This window comes from Physella acuta, unplaced genomic scaffold, assembly GCF_028476545.2.
Source record: "Physella acuta isolate Inbredline_101_S28 unplaced genomic scaffold, ASM2847654v3 ptg001064l, whole genome shotgun sequence".
NCBI lineage: Eukaryota > Metazoa > Mollusca > Gastropoda > Physidae > Physella > Physella acuta.
Genome location: NW_026732581.1, coordinates 2,926 through 26,477, shown reverse-complemented (window position 1 = coordinate 26,477; position 23,552 = coordinate 2,926). Strand labels below are relative to the sequence as shown.

At 37.2% G+C, this 23,552-nt stretch overlaps 1 protein-coding gene across 1 annotated transcript; it reads right to left on the bottom strand.

Annotated features, from left to right (window-relative positions):
• Positions 1 to 358: 358 nt before the first annotated feature.
• Positions 359 to 14,712, bottom strand: LOC131955388 (GATA-binding factor A). The gene is made up of 4 exons (XM_059319512.1): positions 14,408 to 14,712; positions 7,311 to 7,436; positions 2,605 to 3,016; positions 359 to 920 (listed from the first exon to the last, which is right to left on the bottom strand). The coding sequence occupies exons 1-4, from the start codon at positions 14,447 to 14,449 to the stop codon at positions 445 to 447; spliced, it is 1,056 nt and encodes a 351-aa protein (XP_059175495.1). The 5' UTR covers positions 14,450 to 14,712; the 3' UTR covers positions 359 to 444.
• Between the last annotated feature and the right edge of the window lie 8,840 nt (positions 14,713 to 23,552).

Here is a 23,552-nt window from a genome sequence, read left to right as displayed (position 1 = left end):
ATTGCGGCATAAACAGGAAAGGTTTTTTTTTCTTGTTTTACATTGATGAATTAATTTTTATTTAAAAATTTAGGTTGTTGTTTTTGTTCTTTTTGTTGTTTTTTGGATTGTTGCTTTGACTTCGATAAAAGTTTGAGAATTATTTTGAAACTAAATGAATCATTAACTTAAAAGATTGTTGGTTGATATCTATTTTGAAGTAGACTAAATGTACGGTCTGCAAGTACTGTTATATTAAAGACACAAAATATGGTCGGATGACCTCCCTTTGTGTTTTGAGCTCATATATTGCTAGGTGCTCTCCCCATCTGTTTTAATGGTACAAAGATTTCCCTTCTTAAATCCATGTATACAGTGATCTCCTAAATTGAATATTCGTTAGACGCTACAGTGATCTCCCTTGTGTAATAGGCTCAGTACAATGTGTGATGCTTTCCCCTTGTGTTATAGACTAACAGAGGGAGACTTTAGTTGAAGGATTTCGCTGTTGCTAAGGCCCTGGACAGCGGTTTCCGTTTCGTTGGAGCCGTCTGACGTCATCACGGGTACAGCTTTAGGTGGGGAGGGCGCGTACAAGGCGTCCTGCTCCTGCTTTATCATCATACTCTCCAGCGTGCGCCCCATGGCGGTGTCAGTCAGCAGCGCCCCGTGCATGCTGTGTGAAAGATGGTTGGCCCCCGCGCTGGACAGGGAAAGATGGCTGGCTGAGGCAAGGTTGTGGCGCCCCGCGGGGGTCAGGCTGGAGATGGGCAGCAGGGCCGGGGGGTTGGTGACCGAGGGGGAGGCCAGGGCGGCGAGTACGGCTGAGTTGTGGCTGTGGTGTTGGCCGCTGTGCTGCCCGGGGTCGTTGCCCCCTCCGTTGGTGTGGGAGCTGAGCGGGTACAGTGAGGAGTAGGGGGGCAGGGGTTTGAGCTCCGTCACTGTGAAAATAATAGAAAACATACCACAGGTTATTTTTAAATTAAAAAAATACATTATTATATAAGTATATGTTAACATATAAGTAGATAAAATGTTTGGTTAGAATTATGCGGTTATTGCCTATGTCTAGCTAGACAAAAATACATGTAATTTAATATAATATGTAATTAAGTTTAGAAACATCAGACAGTCATTGACACGTCGTGCTCTGCACCATAGGCGTAGCGATGGGGGGGGGGGGGGGGCAGGAGGGTACATATGTCCCCGGGCGCCGACCTTAGGGGGCGCCAAAATGGGTTGTAAAAACAAATTAAAATGTCATTTTAGCTGCATTTTTGAAGTTTGAGGTGGGGGGGGGGGTGCAAATCGAAAGCTTGAGGTGGGGGGGGGGTGCAAATTGAAAATTTGCTCCCGAGGGGGGGGGGGGGGGCGCCAAATTGAAAGTTTGTCCCCGGGCGCCGGAAAGGGTCGCTACGCCTCTGCTCTGCACGATTATTTAAATCTACTAATAATTAATCCTAACACTATAATCTAACACTTTTCACCTAAAAGGTCGTAGTAAACGACAGCATTTGGGGGGATGGGTCGGACTTAAGTGACAATGGACGAGGGAAAAGGGGAGGGTGTAAACAAAGTATAAAGTCACACTTTTTCAGATTGAAATTTTTTTTTAACTGAGCAGTTATTTCGCAATTTTTAATTTTTTTTAAAGAAGTGATCAAACTTGATCCAGCTTAATTTTTATTGGAGAAAACAAAAAATGGCTTTTTTCAAAATAGTAGAATACTGTAAATGGGTAAGGGGGCATAATGTGTGTAATTTATTAGGGGTTGTCACACACTTAGTTGGGAAAAGTAAAGAAGAAAAGTGGCGAACTTTTGTCATAAGTTACTCTGGGAAGTAAATCCAGATACGATGTATCATAGATTTTATAGTTAATTTTTAGAACAAAATTAATGAAAATCTGTGCTAAAATATGGATCTTTCAAGATCATTTCCGATGGGGGGGGGGGGGGGGAGGTTGAGATTTCTTTTGTCTTTTCGTGAAATGAGACTAAACGGGGGTTAAAGGATGAAAATCATCTAAAATAGATTTATAGACGGCCCCTGGGTAATAGCCTACATCGGCGATGGGCTACCTTCTGTCGATAATGACAATAATCATAAATTAAATATCTAGCAGTAATCCTGGGTGTAGAAGAGCTTTATTTCTAGACTTAGCTTAAATGGCGTGATTATTAATTTGAGTGTAGTGTTACGGTGATTGGGGAAAGGGGGCGTAATGTGCAGGGTTTAATAAGGGTTGCTACGACCCCTATGGGTTATCTTCTGCCAATAATCATAAACTAAATATCTAGTAGTAACCATAGGTATAGAAGGGCTTTATTTCTAGAGACTTGGCTTTAATGGAGTGATTAGTAATTTGAGTGTAATGGTAGGGTGATTGGGGGAAGGGAGCGTAATGTGCATGGTTTAATAAGGATTGTCACGAACCCTATGGGTTATTTTCTGCCGATAGATTCAATTATCATAAACTAAATATCTTGTAGTAACCCTAGGTAAATAAGAGCTTTATTTCTAGACTTAGCTTTAATGGCGTGATTAGTAATTTGTATGCAGCGGTACGGCTAACCGAGAAAAAAAAAACCACAGCGTGTAATTAAATATGGTATGTTAACCCACCGTGACCGTTCTGTGAGCGTGACAAATCCAGCAGGTCATGTGACCGCAGGTGCTGGGGAGGGGCGTAGGAAGTGACGTCACCCTGGCCCATGTCCGACTCGCCAGTCATCATGGATTGATGCTGCTGGTGGTGGCTCTGGTGGTGATGGTGTAGCTGGCTCTGCTGCTGCATATGCGTGGCTCCGTAGTCTAAGTATAGATTATGCGGCTGCTGTTGTCGTTGCTGCTGCTGTTGTTGCTGTTGTTGTTGTTGCTGTTGTTGTTGTTGGCGCTGCTGTTGTTGAACTCTTTGCTGTTGTTGTTGTTGCTGTTGTTGTGGGTCTTTAGATCCTCCTTTAGATTTCCCCGAAGACTTTGGTTTTCTCTTTCTTGTTTGAATGCCGTCTTTTTTCATGGAAAGTGGTCGGTTAACCTGCAACAGAAGAATATTCTGGTGAGACTATGTTGAACATTCGCTAAAGGGAATGGGGTAGTGTTCAGGAGAGGTAGGGGTAATAGAATGGGTGGTGGAGTGTACAGAATGGGAGGGGGGTGGGGGTAAGGTAAGGGAGTAGCTTTAAAAAAAGCACAAAAATGAAATAACTGATGTGAACACAATTCAGGTATCGGCAACCGCAAAAAATCAAAAGTTGTGGTATAAATATGCTTTTTAAGTGGGGCGTTTATATATGCATATATATATATATATATATATATATATATATATATATATATATATATATATATATATATATATATATATATATATATACATATACATATATATATATATATATATATATATATATATATATATATATATATATATATATATATATATATATATATATATATATATATATATATATATATATATATATAATATAAAGTTGGGTTTTTTTTATTTATATGACATAACATCTATGTCCTGATGGAACTACCCCACTGACTTTTAAGAAATTGTCTTTAATAAAGAAAACTATTTATAATAAATGGAATCATACGTATGCATTTTAATAACAATTTATGTATGAGGTTGCGTATACTGGAATATTAGGGGATTATAACCCCCACGGACTATGACAATTATATATATTTATATATATATATATATAGGCCTATATATATATATATATATATATATAATGTATGTATATATTCTCCGCCGCCAGAAAGGACTAGTGTAGTTACAGACTGAAGCATTTCCGTGTTAGTTGATTTAACACTCACAAGCTCCGTGAGTTCAACTGCGACTCGTCTTTCCCCACCTCCACCCCCTCAGCCCCACCACCTGAGGCAGTCGTCTGCTAAACACAGCATCGTATGTCTAGCAGACGTGTCGCTTATGAAATTACATTTATTCCAGAATGTTTTTTTTTTTTTAAGTTAGAGAAATGAGAGCAGATTTCCGAATAACAAAAAAATTGAAGTTGTTTTTCTTTAAGAAGAAAAAACTCTAGATCTAAATGTGCATGAATTTTAAAAAAATGTTTAGGTTCAACGACTTCAAATATTTTACAAGAATGTGTTAAAGGTTAATTTTATTTAAATATTTTAGAATTATTTTAATTTTAAATTTACGTGGAATTTTAAAAAATACCAATTGACGTTTAACTGTATACGAGAATGAGCCGTTATTTTATATGCGAATATGTACACAATATTGCAAGTTTAGCTAATTACGCTAAACTTTCAAATAAACTTCTCCGTTTGATCTTATTTTAGCCCATTTAAACAGGTTTTTTAATTGGTTTATGGTTGGAGCCCTTGATGATGAAACAAAGGTCAGCGAATTATGCTTCATTGTTACGTGATTACACGTTATCTACTAAAAAAAAAGTCTACCCCCCCTTCCCGAAATATAATATATACAGAAAATATATACTTTTACCAGTGTCCGCCTTCCCCCATCCTCCTGGAAATTTCAAGCGCCCTCCCCCGGAGAAAGAAAGTCTTTATATATATATATATATGGACATATGTATATGTCCATATATATATATATATATATATATATATATATATATATATATATATATATATATATATATATATATATATATATAAATATGGACATATAGATATGTCGATATATATATATATATATATATATATATATATATATATATATATATATATATATATATATATATATATATATATATATATAATGTATGTGTTCAGCGTTTCCAACAGTGTCCTCTATAGAACAACATAAAACCACGTGACTTGACCAATGCCAGGAATCGTTCCCATACACGTGGACTGCGGTGTTGTCTGTGGAGCGGCTCACACAGACCTCCAGCTAAAACACGCCACGTTCTGTATAAAAAACAATTTTTTTCCCTATCCCCCCTTTCATCTCTGCCCGTGTTGGGTTTTACATTCTCCCCTGAATCTCAAGACTCCTTATTAAACTTTTTTTTTTTTTACATTTTGAGACGTTTCTTTTTTTTTTATCAGAATCTTGACAATGTTTTTAAAAAAAAATAATTTTAAAAAATAATTTATATAATGAAAAACACATGCAAGTGAGGGAAAAGATTGTTTTGCATATTCTCATGGCTTATTTATTTATATAGATATAGAGGCATATGGCTAATTAATCTAGGAATTTGGTAAAAAGCTAACTCAGGGGAGACAATGCGGGTATTATCAACGTTCTCTACAGCTTTCTTCATAGGCTGGGCAAAAGGAAAACGAGAAGGGGAATTAATTCTGTCGAGCAAACTAGGGAAGATGTAAAAGATTTGAGTGTGGGTAATTTTTTTTTCTTTTTTTTTTTTTTTTTTTTAAATAAATAAGTGAATTGTATGTTAGGTGTGTTCGTATGTTATTCTGTACTAGGAAATAAGCAGTATGTGTTTATGAATGCGTGTGTGTTGGTGTGTGAGTCGTGTATGGGTGGTAATGTGAGTAAAAGTTGCCGCCTTAGAATAACATAGTCCCAAGAGATGCATAATAAGCTTTGAAACCTTGTAATTTTAAGGTGTTGAAATATGTTTGTTAGGCTTACATCATTCGGTACGGAGAAGGAAGACAGGCGTCTGGTTGTCTTTGTGAAATGTGTGTGTGTGGGGTGTTGAGTGTGGGTGTGGTGGTGGGTGGTGTGTGAGTACGGGTGTGGGAGTGGATAATGTGTGAATGTGTGTCTGTGTGTGTCTGTGTGTGTGTAGTTGGAGAGTTGTGTAAGATCAAGTGTGTATATTGAATTGGTACTTGTGTATGCTACTATGTGTCTTTATGTGTATGTGCGTATGCATTTTGTGTAATTATATACTGTTGTGTAATTATGTACTGATGTGTGTACGTATGTATCTTAACTTGTGTCTTAATCAGTGATTCTTAACCAGGGTTCGATCGAACCCCAGGGGTTCGTTGAGCCAGTGTCAGGGGTTCGGCAGAGCTCCAGACTAACCAAACTCAAAAGTCATCATATTATATTTTTCGTATTACGGAGAGTTCGGTGAATGCCCTTCAGAAATTGGTTGGTTCAGTACACCCAAAAATGTAAGAACCACTGGTCTAAATGTACACGATCTAACAAGAAGGACAACTCGTGGACTTTGGACTTCAGGTTATTACCATGTTAAACTCATTTCTCTTCGCTACCATCGCGTGAACCTTATACTTTCATTAACGTTTTGGATTAATGTGGCTTTGTAAGGGTTTTAACTAGTAGCAAGGAAACCATGTTAATGTATTGAGATTTTTTAAAAAAAAATCTAAACGGTCAGAATAGGATGTAAATAATACAAGTGAGGCCTACTAATCAATAAACAAATTAAGCTAACTTCTTACTGCTAAGACTGAACCATGCGCTTATTTGATTTTTTAACATACTTGTACGCAAATACATATTTGTACGCAAATACATATTTGTACACAAATACATACTTGTACACAAATACATACTTGTACACAAATATATACTTGTACACAAATACAAACAAGTTGCCCAATTGGCCAGGCTTTTTAAAATAAGTTGACTAACTGGCCAGGAGTTTCAAAACAAGTTGACCTATTAGACAGGTGTTTTAAAATAAGTTGACCAGCTGGCCAGGTGTTTTAAAATAAGTTGACCAACTGGCCAGGTATTTTAAAATAAGTTCACCAACTGGGAGATGTTTGAAAATAAATTGACCAAATGGCTATATGTTTTAAATAACTAAAAATTAACCAACTGGCCAGGCTTTTTAAAATAAATGGACCAGATGGCCAGGTATTTTAAAATAAGTTGACCAACTGGCTAGGTATTTTTACATAAGTTGACCACCTGGCCAGGTATTTTAAAATAAGTTGACCAACTGGCCAGGTATTTTTTTAAAAGTTACCAACTGGCCAGGTATTTTAAAATAAGTTGACAATAATGGCTAGATGTTTTAAATAAGTAAACGTTAACCAACTGTCCAGGCTTTTTAAAATAAGTTGACCAACTGGCCAGGTATTTTAAAATAAGTTGACCAACTGGTCAGGTATTTTAAAATAAGTTGACCAACTGGCCAGGTATTTTAAAATAAGTTGACCAACTGGCCAGGTATTTTAAAATAAGTTGACCAACTGGCCAGGTATTTTAAAATAAGTTGACCAACTGGCCAGGTATTTTAAAATAAGTTGACCAACTGGCCAAGTTTTTTTTTTTTAAAGTTGACCAACTGGCAGATGTTTACAAATAAGTTGACCACCTGGCCAGGTGTTGACCAGTTGACCAAGTGACCACGCCTTACCTGATGCAGCTTGTAGTACAACCCACAGGCGTTGCAGACGGGCTCGCCCTCGCCGTTCCTCCTCCACAGGGTGGTGGTCGTGGTGTTGCAGTTGGCGCAACACAGCCCCATCCGTCGCTGGCCAGACTGGGGATACACAAAGGTTAATTCCGGTTAGTTGGATAGGTTACTTCCGGTTAGTCGGAAACACAGAGGTTATTTCCGGTTAGTCGGATAGGTTACTTCCGGTTAGTCGGATACATAGAGGTTACTTTCGGTTAGTCGGATACACAGAGGTTACTTCCGGTTAGTCGGATAGGTTACTTCCGGTTAGTTGGATACACAAAGGTTACTTCCGGTTAGTCGGATAGGTTACTTCCGGTTAGTCGGATAGGTTACTTCCGGTTAGTCGGATAGGTGACTTCCGGTTAGTCGGATTGGTTACTTCCGGTTAGTCGGATAGGTTACTTCAGGTTAGTCGGATAGGTTACTTCTGGTTAGTCGGATACACAAAGGTTACTTCCGGTTAGTCGGATAGGTTACTTCTGGTTAGTCGGATACACAAAGGTTACTTCCGGTTAGTCAGATAGGTTACTTTCGGTTAGTCGGATACACAAAGGTTACTTCCGGTTAGTCGGACACAATTGGTTACTTCAGGTTAGTGGGATAGGTTAGTTCCGGTTAGTGGGATAGGTTACTTCCGGTTAGTCGGATACACAGAGGTTACTTCCGGATAGTCGGATACATAGAGGTTATTTCCGGTTAGTCGAATATGTTACTTCCGGTTAGTCGGATAGGTTACTTTCAGTTAGTCGGATACACAAAGGTTACTTCCGGATAGTCGGATACATAGAGGTTACTTCCGGATAGTCGAATATGTTACTTCCGGTTAGTCGGATACACAAAGGGTTACTTCCAGTTAGTCGAATACAATAGGTTACTTTCGGGTTAGTCGGATAGGTTACTTCCGGTTAGTCGGATACATTAGGTAACTTTTTACATATCGGCGTTTTATTCATATAAAAAGTTAACATACGGTCAGCCAGTGAAAAAGTTTACTTTCGGCTAGTCAGATACACAAAGGTTACTTCGGATTAGTCAGATACAAAAGTTTAAGTCCGGTTAATCAGATTCAAACGTTTTATTTTGTCGGTCATAATAAAGGTCTAAATACGGTCAGTCAGTTACACAAGTTTAATTCCGGTTAGTCATAAATAAATTTTCACTTCCAGTCCGTCAGAGTCAAATATACAGGATGCTTCTCGATACAAAAGTTTACTTCTTTTCAGTCAGATACAAAAGTTTACTTTCGGTCAGTCAGATATAAAAGTTTACCAATACATTTAGTCAGGCAGAAACAAAATAACTTTCGTTCCGGTAGGATTCGAACCTTAAAGTAAACATATGAACAGTTATTTAAAAACAGAAGTATTTATGCTTCCTGCGTGGGAGAATGACACACCATCCAAGGGAAAAAACTCAGTCAAAGATACATGGGCAAGGGGAAACTATTAGGCTTTAAAGATAAGGGCTTTGATGCTGAGGCGTACAGCACATGTTTCGGGTTGTCGTCGTATCACACAGGCAGCTGAGGTATCTCGTCAGAGATAATTGACGTCACACCGGTTGGTCAGCGGTGATAAGGTAATGCGAGCACGCACACAACACGCACCGTGTTTTACAGGCTGGCGTGTCAGACACGGTGACACGGTTTATTCGGTGACACAGTTTACACGCGTGTACGTGCCTTTACACGGCTCATTCTAACGTGTTTTACACATGTTTCTTGCACACGTACACGCATGTTATCCATCTACACAAATTTTCAACACTCCTTATACATTTACACGGCGGCTGGGCATAGTGCTGACCACCCTATCTCTTCATACGCCGAGGTCACAGAAACAAGTGAACTCTACTTCACTTGCCCTATATACCGTTAGGTTTGAAAAGGGAACTTTACTTTTATACATTTACACGCATATCACACACACGTGTTAAACAATATTACAAATTATACATACACACCTTACATAAACACTTACACGTGTGTTACCGAATTACAGACATTACACACATGTTATACAATTACAAATGATACCTAAAAATACACATCTTACACAAACACACGTGTTACAGAATTACACACATTACACACATTCATTTCACACGCGTTAAACAATTACACTCACATTATACACACACACGCACACCTTTCACAATTTCACTCAACCCACACAAACACACGTTACATAAGCTATGTGTTATAATGTGAGTGTTGTTTGAAGATATCATCACATATCCAATCAAGAAGATAATTATTATTTGTTACAATGAACCAACTATCTCTAAATGGCATTTCACCACTTTACTGTGAATGTTCAAAGACTGAACCGGAACCTAATGTTACAAAGTAATATTGAATATTTGTTGAAAATGTAAAATGTTCTGTATACTAGGCCTAGAATCAGGGGTGGACTGTGTCCAAGATACCCGGGACATTTTTAAAGGGGACCCCAACCCCCGATTGGATTTTTTTTATTGTGCTAAGTTTTCTATCCTAGCCTTAATGTGAAGAACGGAAGTGATAAAATGGAGAAATACCAACACATTTTTTTTAAAAATCATAACACCAATAGGACTAATACAGCACCATTCCTGGGGGCCCACTGTGATATTTTTTCATGGGGCCCACCGGGATTTTTCACGCTAGACCGGTGGGCCAGTCCACCCCTGCCTATAAAACTTACGGGGTGGGGGGGGGGGGAAGGGAGGGGGCGGAGATGGAAACCGATTAGAATATACATTATCTATTTAAATCTAATATTATTTTCTATTTCATGGGAGGAGGGGGGGGGGGAGAGGGTGCCCGAAAGAAACTTAGGCCAAAAACACCTAGACTAGCAGGTTCTAGGTCTAAATGAAAGTAACAAAATGAAAGTAAAAAAATGAAAGTAACAAAATGTAAGTAACAAAATGAAAGTTTCACAATGTAAGTAACAAAATGAAAGTTAAAAAATGAAATTAACAAAATGAAATTAACAAAATGAAATTAACAAAAAAATGAAAGTAACAAAATGAAAGTTACAAAATGTAAATAACAAAATGTAAGTAACAATTCAAAGTTAAATATAACACGCAGTATTAATTTATTAAATTGTGTAGCCAGGACAATCCCACAATCCCAGTATAAAAAGAATCTAGCATTACACCACGGCAATGTACACACATGTAAACACAATTTTATATCACGAATCAACAGGATATAAAACCTTTGAATCAGAACACGAAGTAAAATAAATGTTTTGACTGCTAGCGTAAGCCTACATGCCACATAAAAAAAACAATTTAAAAAAAAAACCCTAGAAAAAAATATATATATAAACCATTCGTTCTGCTGTCAGGGGGAATAACCCCGTTCATGTTGAAAATATGCGTATGGAAATTATACCGTCAATTTAAGTTGAAAACCGTGGAAATTATAAAAACATGACTAAATTCAACGAAAGAAATAAAACTGTGAAAGTAAGGACACGGTAAGGAGTAATGGTTTAGGTTAGATGACGTAGATTATACCAGAAAGCGATATTACACACTTGGTTTAAATATTGGTATACTCTCAATGTTTATTGAATCTATGGGATGTAACTCTGTGCAATAAAAATAAAGGGGAGGTAATCGCACACCAAGGGAGGTGATCACACCCTAAGAATATAAAGATTTTTTTTTTCAGTGGGTTTATTTTTTATGTATTTTTTTTTTGTTTTCTTTTTAAAGTTAATCTGTATTTCAATCAGACTGACTTTTTTGTACATTTTTAGTTCATTTTTTTTTAAATAGAACAATTGTTTTTATCTAACAATTCAATACAGTAAAGTGTGTTGTCTTATGGACAGTGTTGGTCAAGATATCAACAACTTATGGACAGTGTTGGTCAAGATATTGACAACTTATGGACAGTGAAAAAATAAAAAAAATCTACCCCCTCCTCTCTCCCCCTCTATCCACTTTACCCTCAGACATGATAACCCCACAATCCCTTTAACTGTTCCAACGACCCCACCACCCACCTCAACATCAATATCCAGAACTTATTTAAAGTTCTAAATCTTGTCTCTTTCCCCTCATCTTTCACACAGCAACCTTTTGAAATCTCATTGCGACCACTACAACACCCTTTCAACTAGTCAACTTAAGTTGTTTCCCTACATAGAAAATGCTTCACTGTCCCATTGACCCTCTCTGAAAAATTTCCTTTCCTCTCCCCACCCAGACTTTTGACACTTTCATTTGACCTTCACCCCTTTTACTGTCATCCTTTGCAATTTTTTATAATCAAATACATGACATCATGTAAATATTCATTATGTACATTTGCAAAACCTTTCGTTTTCATTTGGTGTTCAAAATTATGTTAAAAAATTTGATGTTGATGTACTTGTTTTAATTGCAAATAAAAGTATTAAAAAAAAAATGGACAGTGTTGGTCAAGATATTGACAACTTATGGACAGTGTTGGTCAAGATATCAACAACTTATGGACAGTGTTGGTCAAGATATCAACAACTTATGGACATTGTTGGTCAAGATATTGACAACTTATGGACATTGTTGTTCAAGATATCAATAACTTATAGCAATGAGTAGGTCTGATTGACAACAACTTGCTACACATTTTTTATGGAAAAGCCCATCTAAATTCCTCTACATTTTTTTGGCAATTAACTACATCTATTTTAACCTACATTGTGATTCGACCTACATCAAGACCATTTTTTTTTAAACACCATTCACCAAGCAAGTCCCAACTCCCTGCGCCTATTAACAAACCATTTTACCGCCATCAACACCATACACGTCTCTCACCTACTCAACATTTCTTACGTCTATACAACACACAACGTACAACGACCCTTCTACGTTCTTAATTTTAGTGTTGGAAGGGATCCTCTCCAGCACAATTAGGTATACGTGTCAACTGGTTATGCGCCACATAACCACCAATACATTAATTGTTACTTAACGTTAAACACTTTTATTTTGTGGATCCATGTGGGAGGGGGTGGATATGATTATGAAGCCCCTACACCACTACCCCCTCCTATCAATGGAGGGGGCTTTACGCTACATTCAATGTCGACAACACCCCCCCCCCCACCCAACACCCTTATATCACGCTCCCTTCTTCTATTCACCATTAGAAACAAAACACCCTCTCTCCAACATATACATCTCCCTCCCTGCCACTCCAAAACACCCCTCCCCCCCCCCCTACCCCACGACCTTCGCTCCTCTCGCATACATCTCTCCCCATACCTCAAATGAAATCAGACAAGATTCAAGCCTTAATGTCGCCATTTTACCCTGAGCTATTTTTGTTGCTCATAAACTTGAACCCGACCAACCATTCGCATTCAACCAGGTGGGAGCGAGTGCAGCCTCGTTTTCAAGTTGTGGTCGTTTCTAAGGATATTCGTCTACAACATAAGCGAGAGTGGTTTCATGACAAGAAAAAAAAAACCCTTCAGCTTTATTTATAGATGCTGTAGAACAATAAAGGGAAAATACTATATATTGCTTATAACTCTGATAATATATGTATCGGTTATATAACTTTAAAGGCGCGTGGATTCGGTCACCGTTTGCGAACTTTAAATTTACAATTTAACCAATGTCCCTTAGTTGCAAGGGATCCAAAATTTACCATTATGTATAAAGAATTTCATTAAAATAGTGGAGAAACGTTTTATTTTAATAAAGATATTTTCAAAAACTTATGCTTTCCAATTTTTTTAATAAAAATTATATTAAAATAATATCTTTCGAGAAATAAGATATAATCGTATTTCTTTTATGCAATTTTATATTGCAATCTACCCCTTTAATAAAAATGTATATGTTTGACGGATTTTGAAATTATTATGCAACTATCAGTCCATAATTGAATTATTTTTAAGTAGTCTCCCTTGATTTAGGAATGCAATGGTTTTCACATAGTGATTTTTTAAACCGCCACTTCAAACCATTAGAATGGAAATGATATTAGCACCACCCATGCCTAATCCCATATATATATATATAATATACAGAAGCCTTTATATATTTTGAGCACCTCCGACTATTATTTCGACAATATCAGGTTTTTTTGTCTATTAAATTTTGTGATAATTGTTGAGGAACAAATAACATTAAAACAACTGATTGAATCAACTATTTCAATTATGTTGATGAAAACATACAGCTCAGTTAATGGCACGGCTAAATATTCCACGAGGTTAACTGTGATTTATTAATCTACTTTCAGTAGTATTGATAGATAATTTTTTTAGTAATTACATAGCTAAATGGAATGAGTAGTAGGATATACCCACACGAGCGAGCATCATTAAAACTAAATCCACGTACGAACACTGTATGGATACGGAGTCAGTGGACTGATATTATAATAAAATAAGTACTTATGTTATGATCCATACAAACCAAATCAAACTGAATTATTTTATAATACTACAGGAAAAGAAAAGGTTATTCTAAACATTAACCGGAATTAAGAACAATAGATCCTTGTTTAAAAAAAGAAAAACCTAAATTGACGTTACCATATAATTTGGCTATCAAAAAAAGTCTGTAGCGCCTGTGGTAAAACGTTCGAAATTAAGCATGTCGAAATTTTATTAAAGTATCCTCATAATTCTCGGAACTATTTATGTAATAAATTTAATTAAAATCAAAACTAATTTATTTTTTCAGCATTTCTTAGGCATACTGAGTATGTCTTTAACAGTCTTAATAGTAAAAGTATTATATATATATATATATATATATATATATATATATATATATATATATATATAATTACTAGTAGGCCTACATGTACATATATATATATATATATATATATATATATATATATATATATATATATATATATATATATATATATATATATACATATATATTCTCCTACATAATATACAAAACTATATATATATATATATATATATATATATATATATATATATATATATATATATATATATATATATATATATATATATATATATATATATATATGCATATAAACAAATAAAGAGTAAATGTAAATAAAATGAACCAACCCAAGGCACAGATGAATTATAAAAGCTGATACAGTCTTCCATTCAACAAGTTCTTCTACACCAAAAGCTGCATTTTAAATCACACCAGCATAAATCTTCACTGAACGAAATACATTTGACACGTTGATTTTATAAAGCTTCAACGAAAGATGAAATAATTTTTATTTCAAATTGTTTTCTGAAAACATTTTTTTCCTAACGCTACGTGAATGACGCTCTTAGTGTTGGAGCAAGGGGAGCAACTCTCCATCAGTTCCAAGATACCTATCTCTTATCTCCCCTAATCAGCCGGATCTTCTTACCCTGTGGCGGGCGATAACATGGACTCTTCCAGTCATGACACCCCCTCACCGCGTGGTAAGATGTGTTTTTTTATTCAGGTCTAGGGTCAAAGTTTAATGAAATATGTAAAACGACTCAGTATGGAAATAATTCGCCGTTTAATGCAAAGCAAGCCCGAGGTTTTAATTAAATTTTTCTGCCTGCGAATTTTTTTTTTTGGTATTGAAACGCTAGACTTTAGCACGTCACTCAACGTTTTTTTTTTCCGAGTTCAACTCTTGCTCTAGACCAGGGGTCTCCAAACTACGGCCCGCGGGCCGGATGCGGCCCGCGAGATCCTCTCATCCGGCCCGCGGAGTTCTTTTTGTCCACGGAAAAAACGTTTGTTGGTGATGGCTGAGGAACTTTGCCCAGAAAAATCAAAGACATGCCTGGAAGAAACTGGCCCCCGAACTGAAATTTGATAGTTAATGCGGCCCTCGGACTGAAAAGTTTGGAGACCCCTGCTCTAGACTCTAGACGTACGGCAAATCGTCTAGGCTATTGCATTCCTCAGCAACACCCCCCCCCACACACACGCACACACAAACACAGACACACCCTCCTACCCCCACCCTTTACACTAAAGTAAGTTTAAACAATGTGTACAATGAATGACAATGACTGTACGCCAGAGGAAAAACAAAAACTTGAAATAGCTTTCAATAATTGGTCCTTCGTTTTATACCATAAGTCATTAATTAATACGGACACATTAGGCTTTAGGGAAGGTTTGACTAAGTTTGGGTATTGCTATCAATGGGATTGGTACCGAATGTATACCTTATGTCAGTGGCGTAGGCATGGGGGGTTAGGGGGGGGTCATAACCCCCCCCCCCCATAGACCCCTCGGTATATAGCAAAAAGTATGAGGGGGGTGTGCAAATCGAAAGTTTGAGGGGGGGGTGCAAATCGAAAGTTTGAAGGGGGGGGGGGGGGGTGCAAATCGAAAGTTTGAGGGGGGAGGGGGTGCAAATCGAAAGTTTGTCCCCGGGTAAAAATTGGAACCCCCCCCCCCCTTGAGACGATCCTGGCTATGCCACTGCCTTATGTTTAATAGTTTATATACATACTTATATTATATATATATATATATATATATATATATATATATATATATATATATATATATATATATATATATATATATATATATATATATATATATATATATATATATATATATATATATATATATATATATATATATATATATATATGTATATATATATGCCTTTCATTATGCTGACCTGGAATCACAATTTAATGCGCAAATTATTGTTAATACTTAATATTAATTACAATCATAAAGTGATACCAAACAGAATACACCACTTCCCATGTTTACAGAATGCACCTACTGTTTATTGAATGATTATCTGTATACACATGTACTGATAGGTCCACAGGTTAAGAGATTTTATTTTTACACTTTAATTCTAGACAGAGATTTATTTTACACAGATTTATTCTAAACAGAGATTAACTCTCAATCGAGTTTTATCCTAGGCAGATTTTTATTCTAGAGTTTTATTCTCCACAAAGTTTTATTTTAGACAGTTTAATTTTAGATACAACTTTTTTTTCTAGACGGAGTTTATTTATAAACAGTTTTATTCTAGAAAGAGTTTAATTCTAGATACAGTTTTGTTCCAGACAGAGTTTAATTCTAGACACAGTTTTATTTTAGATACAGGTTTATTCTAGACAGAGTTTAATTCTAGATACAGGTTTATTCTAGACAGAGGTTAATTCTAGACAGAGTTTAATTCTAAATACAGGTTTATTCTAGACAGAGTTTAACTCTAGACAGAGTTTAATTCTAGATACAGGTTTTTTCTAGACAGAGGTTTAATTCTAGACAGAGTTTAATTCTAGATACAGGTTTATTCTAGCCAGTGCGCGCTAGGCGGCGGCTCGGGTCTGCTGAAGACGTTGGGGTGAGTTTGTTTTTCTAATATTAACTTTCGTCTCTGATGATTTTATCATCATGTACTCACCACGTCTCTAGTGTCAGGTTAGGCTTGGGTTAGGCTTGAGATAGGCTAGGGTTAAGCTAGGGTTAGGCTTGGGTTAGGCTAAGGTTAGGCTTGGGTTAGGCTAAGGTTAGGCTTGGGTTAGGATTGGGTTAGGCTAAGATTAGGCTTGGGTTAGGCTTGTGTTAGGCTTGGGTTAGGCTAGAGTTAGGCCAAGGGTTGGGCTTGGATTAGGCTTGGATTAAGCTTGGGTTAGGCTTTTAACCTCTTATCCCAGACCTCCTACCCAAACCCCCAGAAAATTTCTTACACCAAACCTCCTATCCATTACCTCCTACCCCAAACCTCTTATCCATAACCTCCTAATCCACCCCACCCCCAACTCCAGAAACCCTACTCTAAACCTCTTAACTCAAACTTTTTTTATCAAACTATACTAATCCCACAAAATTTAAATCTCATAATTTAACCCACCTAATCCAACCCTTCTAATAAATCCCTCCCAATCCACCCTCCCTTTCCCTAACCCAATTTTCCCTCTCCCAAGCCAACAACCCCAAACGACTATAAAACCTAAAATTGAAACCAGCCCCATCTTTTTTTTTTAGCCAATCTTTAACTGTCACTCAAATTACAGCATGTTGCGGGAGTTCCCGCTGTTTGTTTTAGTTTTCAATCTAAAAATAGCAAATAATGAAGATAATGGTGCAATGACTTTACGAATGGGCTACATGTAGGTTTTTCTGGTGGAATTTAATGCAGAGATGCACGTCTATACATTTAAAACGATTATTAGTTTTGTATTATATGTTGGTAAATATATGTATGTGTAATAAGGAAAAAGGTATGTTTATATATATATATATATATATATATATATATATATATATATATATATATATATATAGATATATATATATATATATATATATATATATATATATATATATATATATATATATATATATATAGGCATATTCCATATTCATTTTTAAAACTGAAAATTATGGTTTTCATGGACTACGCTGAAATGGTATGCTTAAATTCACGTCAACTCATCTAACATAAGACAACTTTTATCTTGCAGTTCATGGGCGAGGGGTTCTAGCTCCCCCTAACACCTCCCCTACCTACGCCACTGACGCCAGGCTGTAAAAGTTTGAACACAAAACAAAACCTTGCCCGATGTCGCGGTAAATTTGGTCTATGTGTCTCGCTCAGCGTGCCAGATTTTCTGCTCGTATTAACCTGCCACCAACGGATGAAAAACACTTCCCCCATATTTTATTAAATATACCCTTACCTGGTGTGACCCCCCTCCCCAACCCCCGAACTCCCCTCTTCTCATCCCAAGTAACCCCTCCCCTTCCAACACACACACTATTGTCTAACGGCTTCTTTTTACCTGGTTTTCTAGACAAGGTTTAAACATTTTAACAGTTTGAAATATTGTTTCAAAAAAAAATCTGCCCTAAAATGTTTCGTAAAACGAAATTCAACTTTTTGATTAGCTGAAACATGATCGCTGTGTATGTTTAAATAAAGCACTAGTGAAGATAGATTGGACTGGGGTTTTTTTAGCAACAAGGGCATTCTAAGATGATCTCTAATAAAATCTTTTGGCAATTTTTATTTTCAGAAAGTTTAAAAAAAAAATGTAAGAGTAAAATTGAATTACAAATAAATATTTAAAAACGAGTGGAACTCTTAATTTTATTTTTAAAGTTTAACATTTTCACTCTGTCTTATTTATTTTTACACTTTTAAATAGAAGACAGCATATTTTAGTTTTAAGCAGTTAGGTGGATATCAATCTAAAATACTTTGATTTATATTTTTGCAAAATGAGGCTCCTTGATTATTATAGCTGAATCTTGAAGAAGTTTTCTTCATTGGCGAACTACCAAATATTCAGACAACCCAGATTTTGCCAACCCTTTATTAAACACCCCATCGCCTAACTTACATTAACCCAATGCCTATCTAGAACAATAACCTTCACCCTTAACCGATGAGTTTCTTTCAGTCACAACCCCACCCCTCCCTCCAGAGCACGTCTACACCCCCCCCCCCCCAATATTCCCCCACCACCCCCACCCCCTTGGACGAAATAGAAAACTTATAATTTATATAACAATTTTTTAACCAGTGCCCCCCCCCCCCCCAACCAAACCGAGCACGTTCATCGCCCCCCCCCCTCCAGTGCAAAATAGAAAAATTATATAATTTATATAATAAATATTTTTTAACCAGTGATGTGTGTCTTCCCCCCCACACCCCCGGAAATTTTGAGGGCGGTCACCCCCCCCCCCCCCCCCCCCTTTACCGAAACTAACTTTCATGTGCCCACAAACCAAGGAGAAAACAAGAGAACTATCTGAAAGAAACATTGCAAAACCGAATACTAACTTTGACCCCCCTAACCCGAAAGCTAACCCTAGCCCTAAATTGAGTCAAACGGGTAACAGTATGAAGTGGGTACGGCTAATCGTTTAAACACCAGCAGCCGACCTGCAGACTTTAAATTGACGTCAACATGGACCAGGCACTGGGCGACCCCACCGCATGACGCTGATATCACTGGGCAGGTTATACCTGGACAGGTATCGCACAGCAGGTATCGCGGGGACACGTATCGTTGTGGCAGGTATCGTGAGGTAAGTATAGCAGGATATTATCTTGGGCGGGTGTAATAGGTCAGGTATCGCAGAGCAGGTATCGCAGAGCAGGTATCGTTGTGGCGGGTATCGTGAGGTAAGTATAACAGAACATTATCTTGGGCGGGTGTAACTGATAAGGTATCGTAGATAGGATATCGTGGTGCATGTATCGTGAGACAGGAATTAGTGGACAGGTTTCACAGACCAGGTATCGTTGGCAATTTATTAAAGGACGAGTATCGCGATAAAAGCACCAAAGGTTAGTTTTTGTAAAACATACATTGCAAGTATCGAATAGTAGGTATCGCAGAACAAGTATCGCATGGCTGGTATCGTTGACAGGAATAGTAGAAAAATATCGCATGTCAGGTATCGCACGACAGGTATCGTACGACATATATTGCAAGTATCGAATAGTATGTATCGCAAAATAAATATCGCCTGGCTGGTATCGTTGACAGGAATAGTAGGGGAAAAAATCGCATCAGGTATCGCACGACAGGTATCGTAAAGAGGATATTTCAACGCTGGGGTATGGTAAATGTCTTGCAGAAAGCCAACGACCGATTTAACGAAGCTGCCGTTAGAACGCAGGCTGACAAACGAATCCTCTCGTGTCTTCTGACGCTCATTAGAAACAATTCTACTCAATTTCAGGTTTTTATTCGCGGGGTCCATTGCAGAGGTTAGCGTGAGATACTCGGTGTTTCTTCCAGACTTTTTTCTCCAGGGAGGGGGGGGCACTTGATATTTTCGGGGGGGGTGGGGCGGTCAACATTTTTCGGGGGGGGGGGGGGACACTAGTAAAAATGTATATTTACTATATAAATTCCATCTCCTTCGAGGGGGGGGGGCGGTAGACTTTCTTCTCCGAAGAGATGCCTGGAAGAAACTCTGGTAATACTGCGCTGAGGTAATGACATACGTATGTTGTTTAACCCAAGATAATGATGGGAAAGTAGACCGGGCAATAAAAGTTAACACATTATTATTGATGTTTTGACTGGTAAGGTCTTCGTCTACACTCTAAGTTTAGCCTGCTAAGACAGACATTTAAAACACAAAACTCTTTAAAAAAAAAAAAAAGAAAAGAGAAAACCTGGTAGGTGAAGTAGATATTCACCTGTTTCACTGACCAGCATCATGCCTAGTTGTCTTTATTTTCCCTGGATTGAGACGCCAAAATTTTCTTCTTCTTCGTTCTTAATTTTATTTTTCTTACAGCACAGTTAAGTATTTTGTGTCAACTGATTATGCGCCATATAGGCAGTTGACTCCGATTTCAGCCTGCTTTTCTTTTTGGATTTGCTTCCATATAGCCTATATACAACCAAGGACAAACTACAAGTAAGGCAGCAGTTTTTTTTTTTTTTGTTTTTTTTGGACTTGTCTCTCTTAGAAGAGTGGCTGAACCTGGATATCGAGTCTCATCTGCCCGAGAGTTCGAACTCGATACAATTCGGTTCAGCAACCATGAGCTTCACAGACTCGACCACGCTTCGTACACAATTGAAATGCCACACCCATCATACACAGTTATACAACCTTTACATCTGTGCTTTTCTTACGTCCCTTCCCTTAATAATAAATAAAGCAAGCGGTGTAATTAGCATAAAGCAATCAGTTGCAGGCCCACACGTTTCTCCGTATCATTCGACGTCCCAAAATTTATAATCCTAAGATGGCGTTGCAATGATCACACATCCCTCAATATAACCACAATTGTTAAATTCATGTTTTTTATAATTTGTTCTTCTTAAAACAACATCAAAAATATATTTTCAGCCCCCCCCCCCCCCACTTACACCACCCCACCCTCTTCCTTCGCATCTGATGACTGATGCTATTCATGAACGACCCCATTTTAAAAGAAAAAGCGAGTCATTCTAACAAAAATTTTCGGACATCTAACAAACTTAAATTGCATTAAGTCAGCAGTGTTCAACACAATTTTTCTGACAACAAAAATAACTACTTAACAGTTAAGTAACTATATTCAAACCTATTTGCTGACATAATTAAAAAACAGTTTTATGGTCAATACAATTGTTCTTTCATCAAAAACATTAGTTAGCATCAAAGTAGGTATGGTCAATGTGAATTTTCTGGCATTTTAAAACCCTAGTTAACCTGAGGTCAGTTCTGGTAAACGCAATTTTTTCTGACATTATTTTTGAACGCGCCTCGGCGTAATGGAGCTGCAGGTAATTAACGGAACAAATTCATGACACGCGCACGTACAAGAAGACAATGAAACGGCTGGCTCGAGATTTTGTTGCTGTCTGCCTGTAGTGTCATTGTTAAATTTGTGTGGGGAGTCTGTGTGGGTGGGGGGTGCTAATGACAGTAAAAAGTTTTGATGGTGTGTGTGGGGGATGTTAATGACAGTGAAAGTGTTGGGGTGTTTGTGTGTGTGTGTGGGGGGGGGGGGGGGGGGGTATATACGATCAGATCTTGAGGTGTGGTTGGGAGGAGTAGAATCTACGTGTTTGAGGGTGGGGTGAGGGCGTTTGAAGGCATGTGTGTGGGTTAGTGTGTGAAGAAGGGTATGTGTTAGTGTGAGGGTTTGTGAGGACTGGTTGGTGTGAGGGTATCCATGTCCGTGTAAAACTATTGTTGGAATTATAATCCCAAGAAAAGTGTTTCAAAATGTTTTTGCAACTAAAAATCCAACCCCTCCACGTATAGTTCCAACCATCTAACAATCCGTTTCTCCATGATCAGTTCCAACTATCCAACCTTCTATGTACAGTTCCAAATATACAACAATCCAACCCTCTCTGTATGGCTCCAACCATCCAACCATCTATGTAAGATTCAAATATTTAACCCCCCTCCACCCCCATCCCCACATATGTAGTTACCTTTCCATTTTAAAAAAAAAAAACATAAAAAACACACAAGATCCACCAAACTAAAAACTATTTAGGAACATCATGAAACCCAATATGTCCAACATTTATACACCCCCCCCCCCCCAATCCGTTCCCACCCCCACACCCTTTCGGTTAAATCAATATTATTATTTAAACTCAGCAAAACTCACGTGCCGTGTAATATACTCACGACACCTGGAGCCAATGAGTTTTCAGGTAACTAGACCGATTGATTTCATCTTGACTCTCTTTACGAACTTAAAACATTTCAGGTTATAAACTATTTCGAATTTACATTTTTTTTTTAAATAAAATTTGTGAGTGAAAACGGAACAGATCTAGGCTTATGTGCTTCGTTTACGCCGGTGCAGATTTTAACTCACAAACTAATGGCAAACTGAATATCTTTTTATCAGAAAATTACGTCATTCTTTTAATCTAACAAAAACAAACATTTCTATATATATATTAATTAGATTCTTATTATTTAAGAATGACCGTGAAGGTTTAAAATTAGTATTAATCAGTAAAATAAAATTGCACTGACGCCTCGTTTTGGATGCGGTATAATGACGTCATCCCCAAGCTGCGTGAACCGAAGCTATTTATAGAACGGTCTAAACGAACACCATTATATAAACGTCGCCTACCGTCGAGGATTTCTGACGTCACTACTTTGAGGATTGTGCTGGAAAGCAACAAAAGCTTAAGTACTTACCCTGGCCAATCAACAGCTCGAATCATCTCTCTATGACGTCACAACATTCCTCTCAAACAATCGTATTTCAACTTAAAAATCATCCCCAAAAAAAAAAAAACAGTTTATCCAGACAATCTGAGCTAAGATAGAAACTTTAAATTCTATCCTTCAAATTGTGGTCCAAAAAAAATATATCCAATCTGTAATAAAATTCGGATCCAATATAATCAGCGACTGTAGAATTCCATTAATACAAGTCCTAATTTCAAAACGGCAAAATTATGTCTTTAATATCTGGTCCAAACTAACACCGACTGATTCTGTTCTGCAATTCTAGGCCAACATATTTGCGATGTTGGTTTTAAATACTAAGACACTGCTGTAAGTATAATCTTTGTCTAATCCAGCTTTTTAATGGAGCCCGACCTAATTATTTTCCAAATTGCTAATATAAACTATAACACTGACCAAAAGTTTCCAAAAAATTCTGGTCCAAATATATCACTGACTGAGAAGTCCGAGAAATGGTTTACCTAGTAATAAATCTACGTATCTACAAAATATAACAAGCTTAGCAGAGCCGGCGTTAGGGGGTGGCGAACGGGGCGGTCG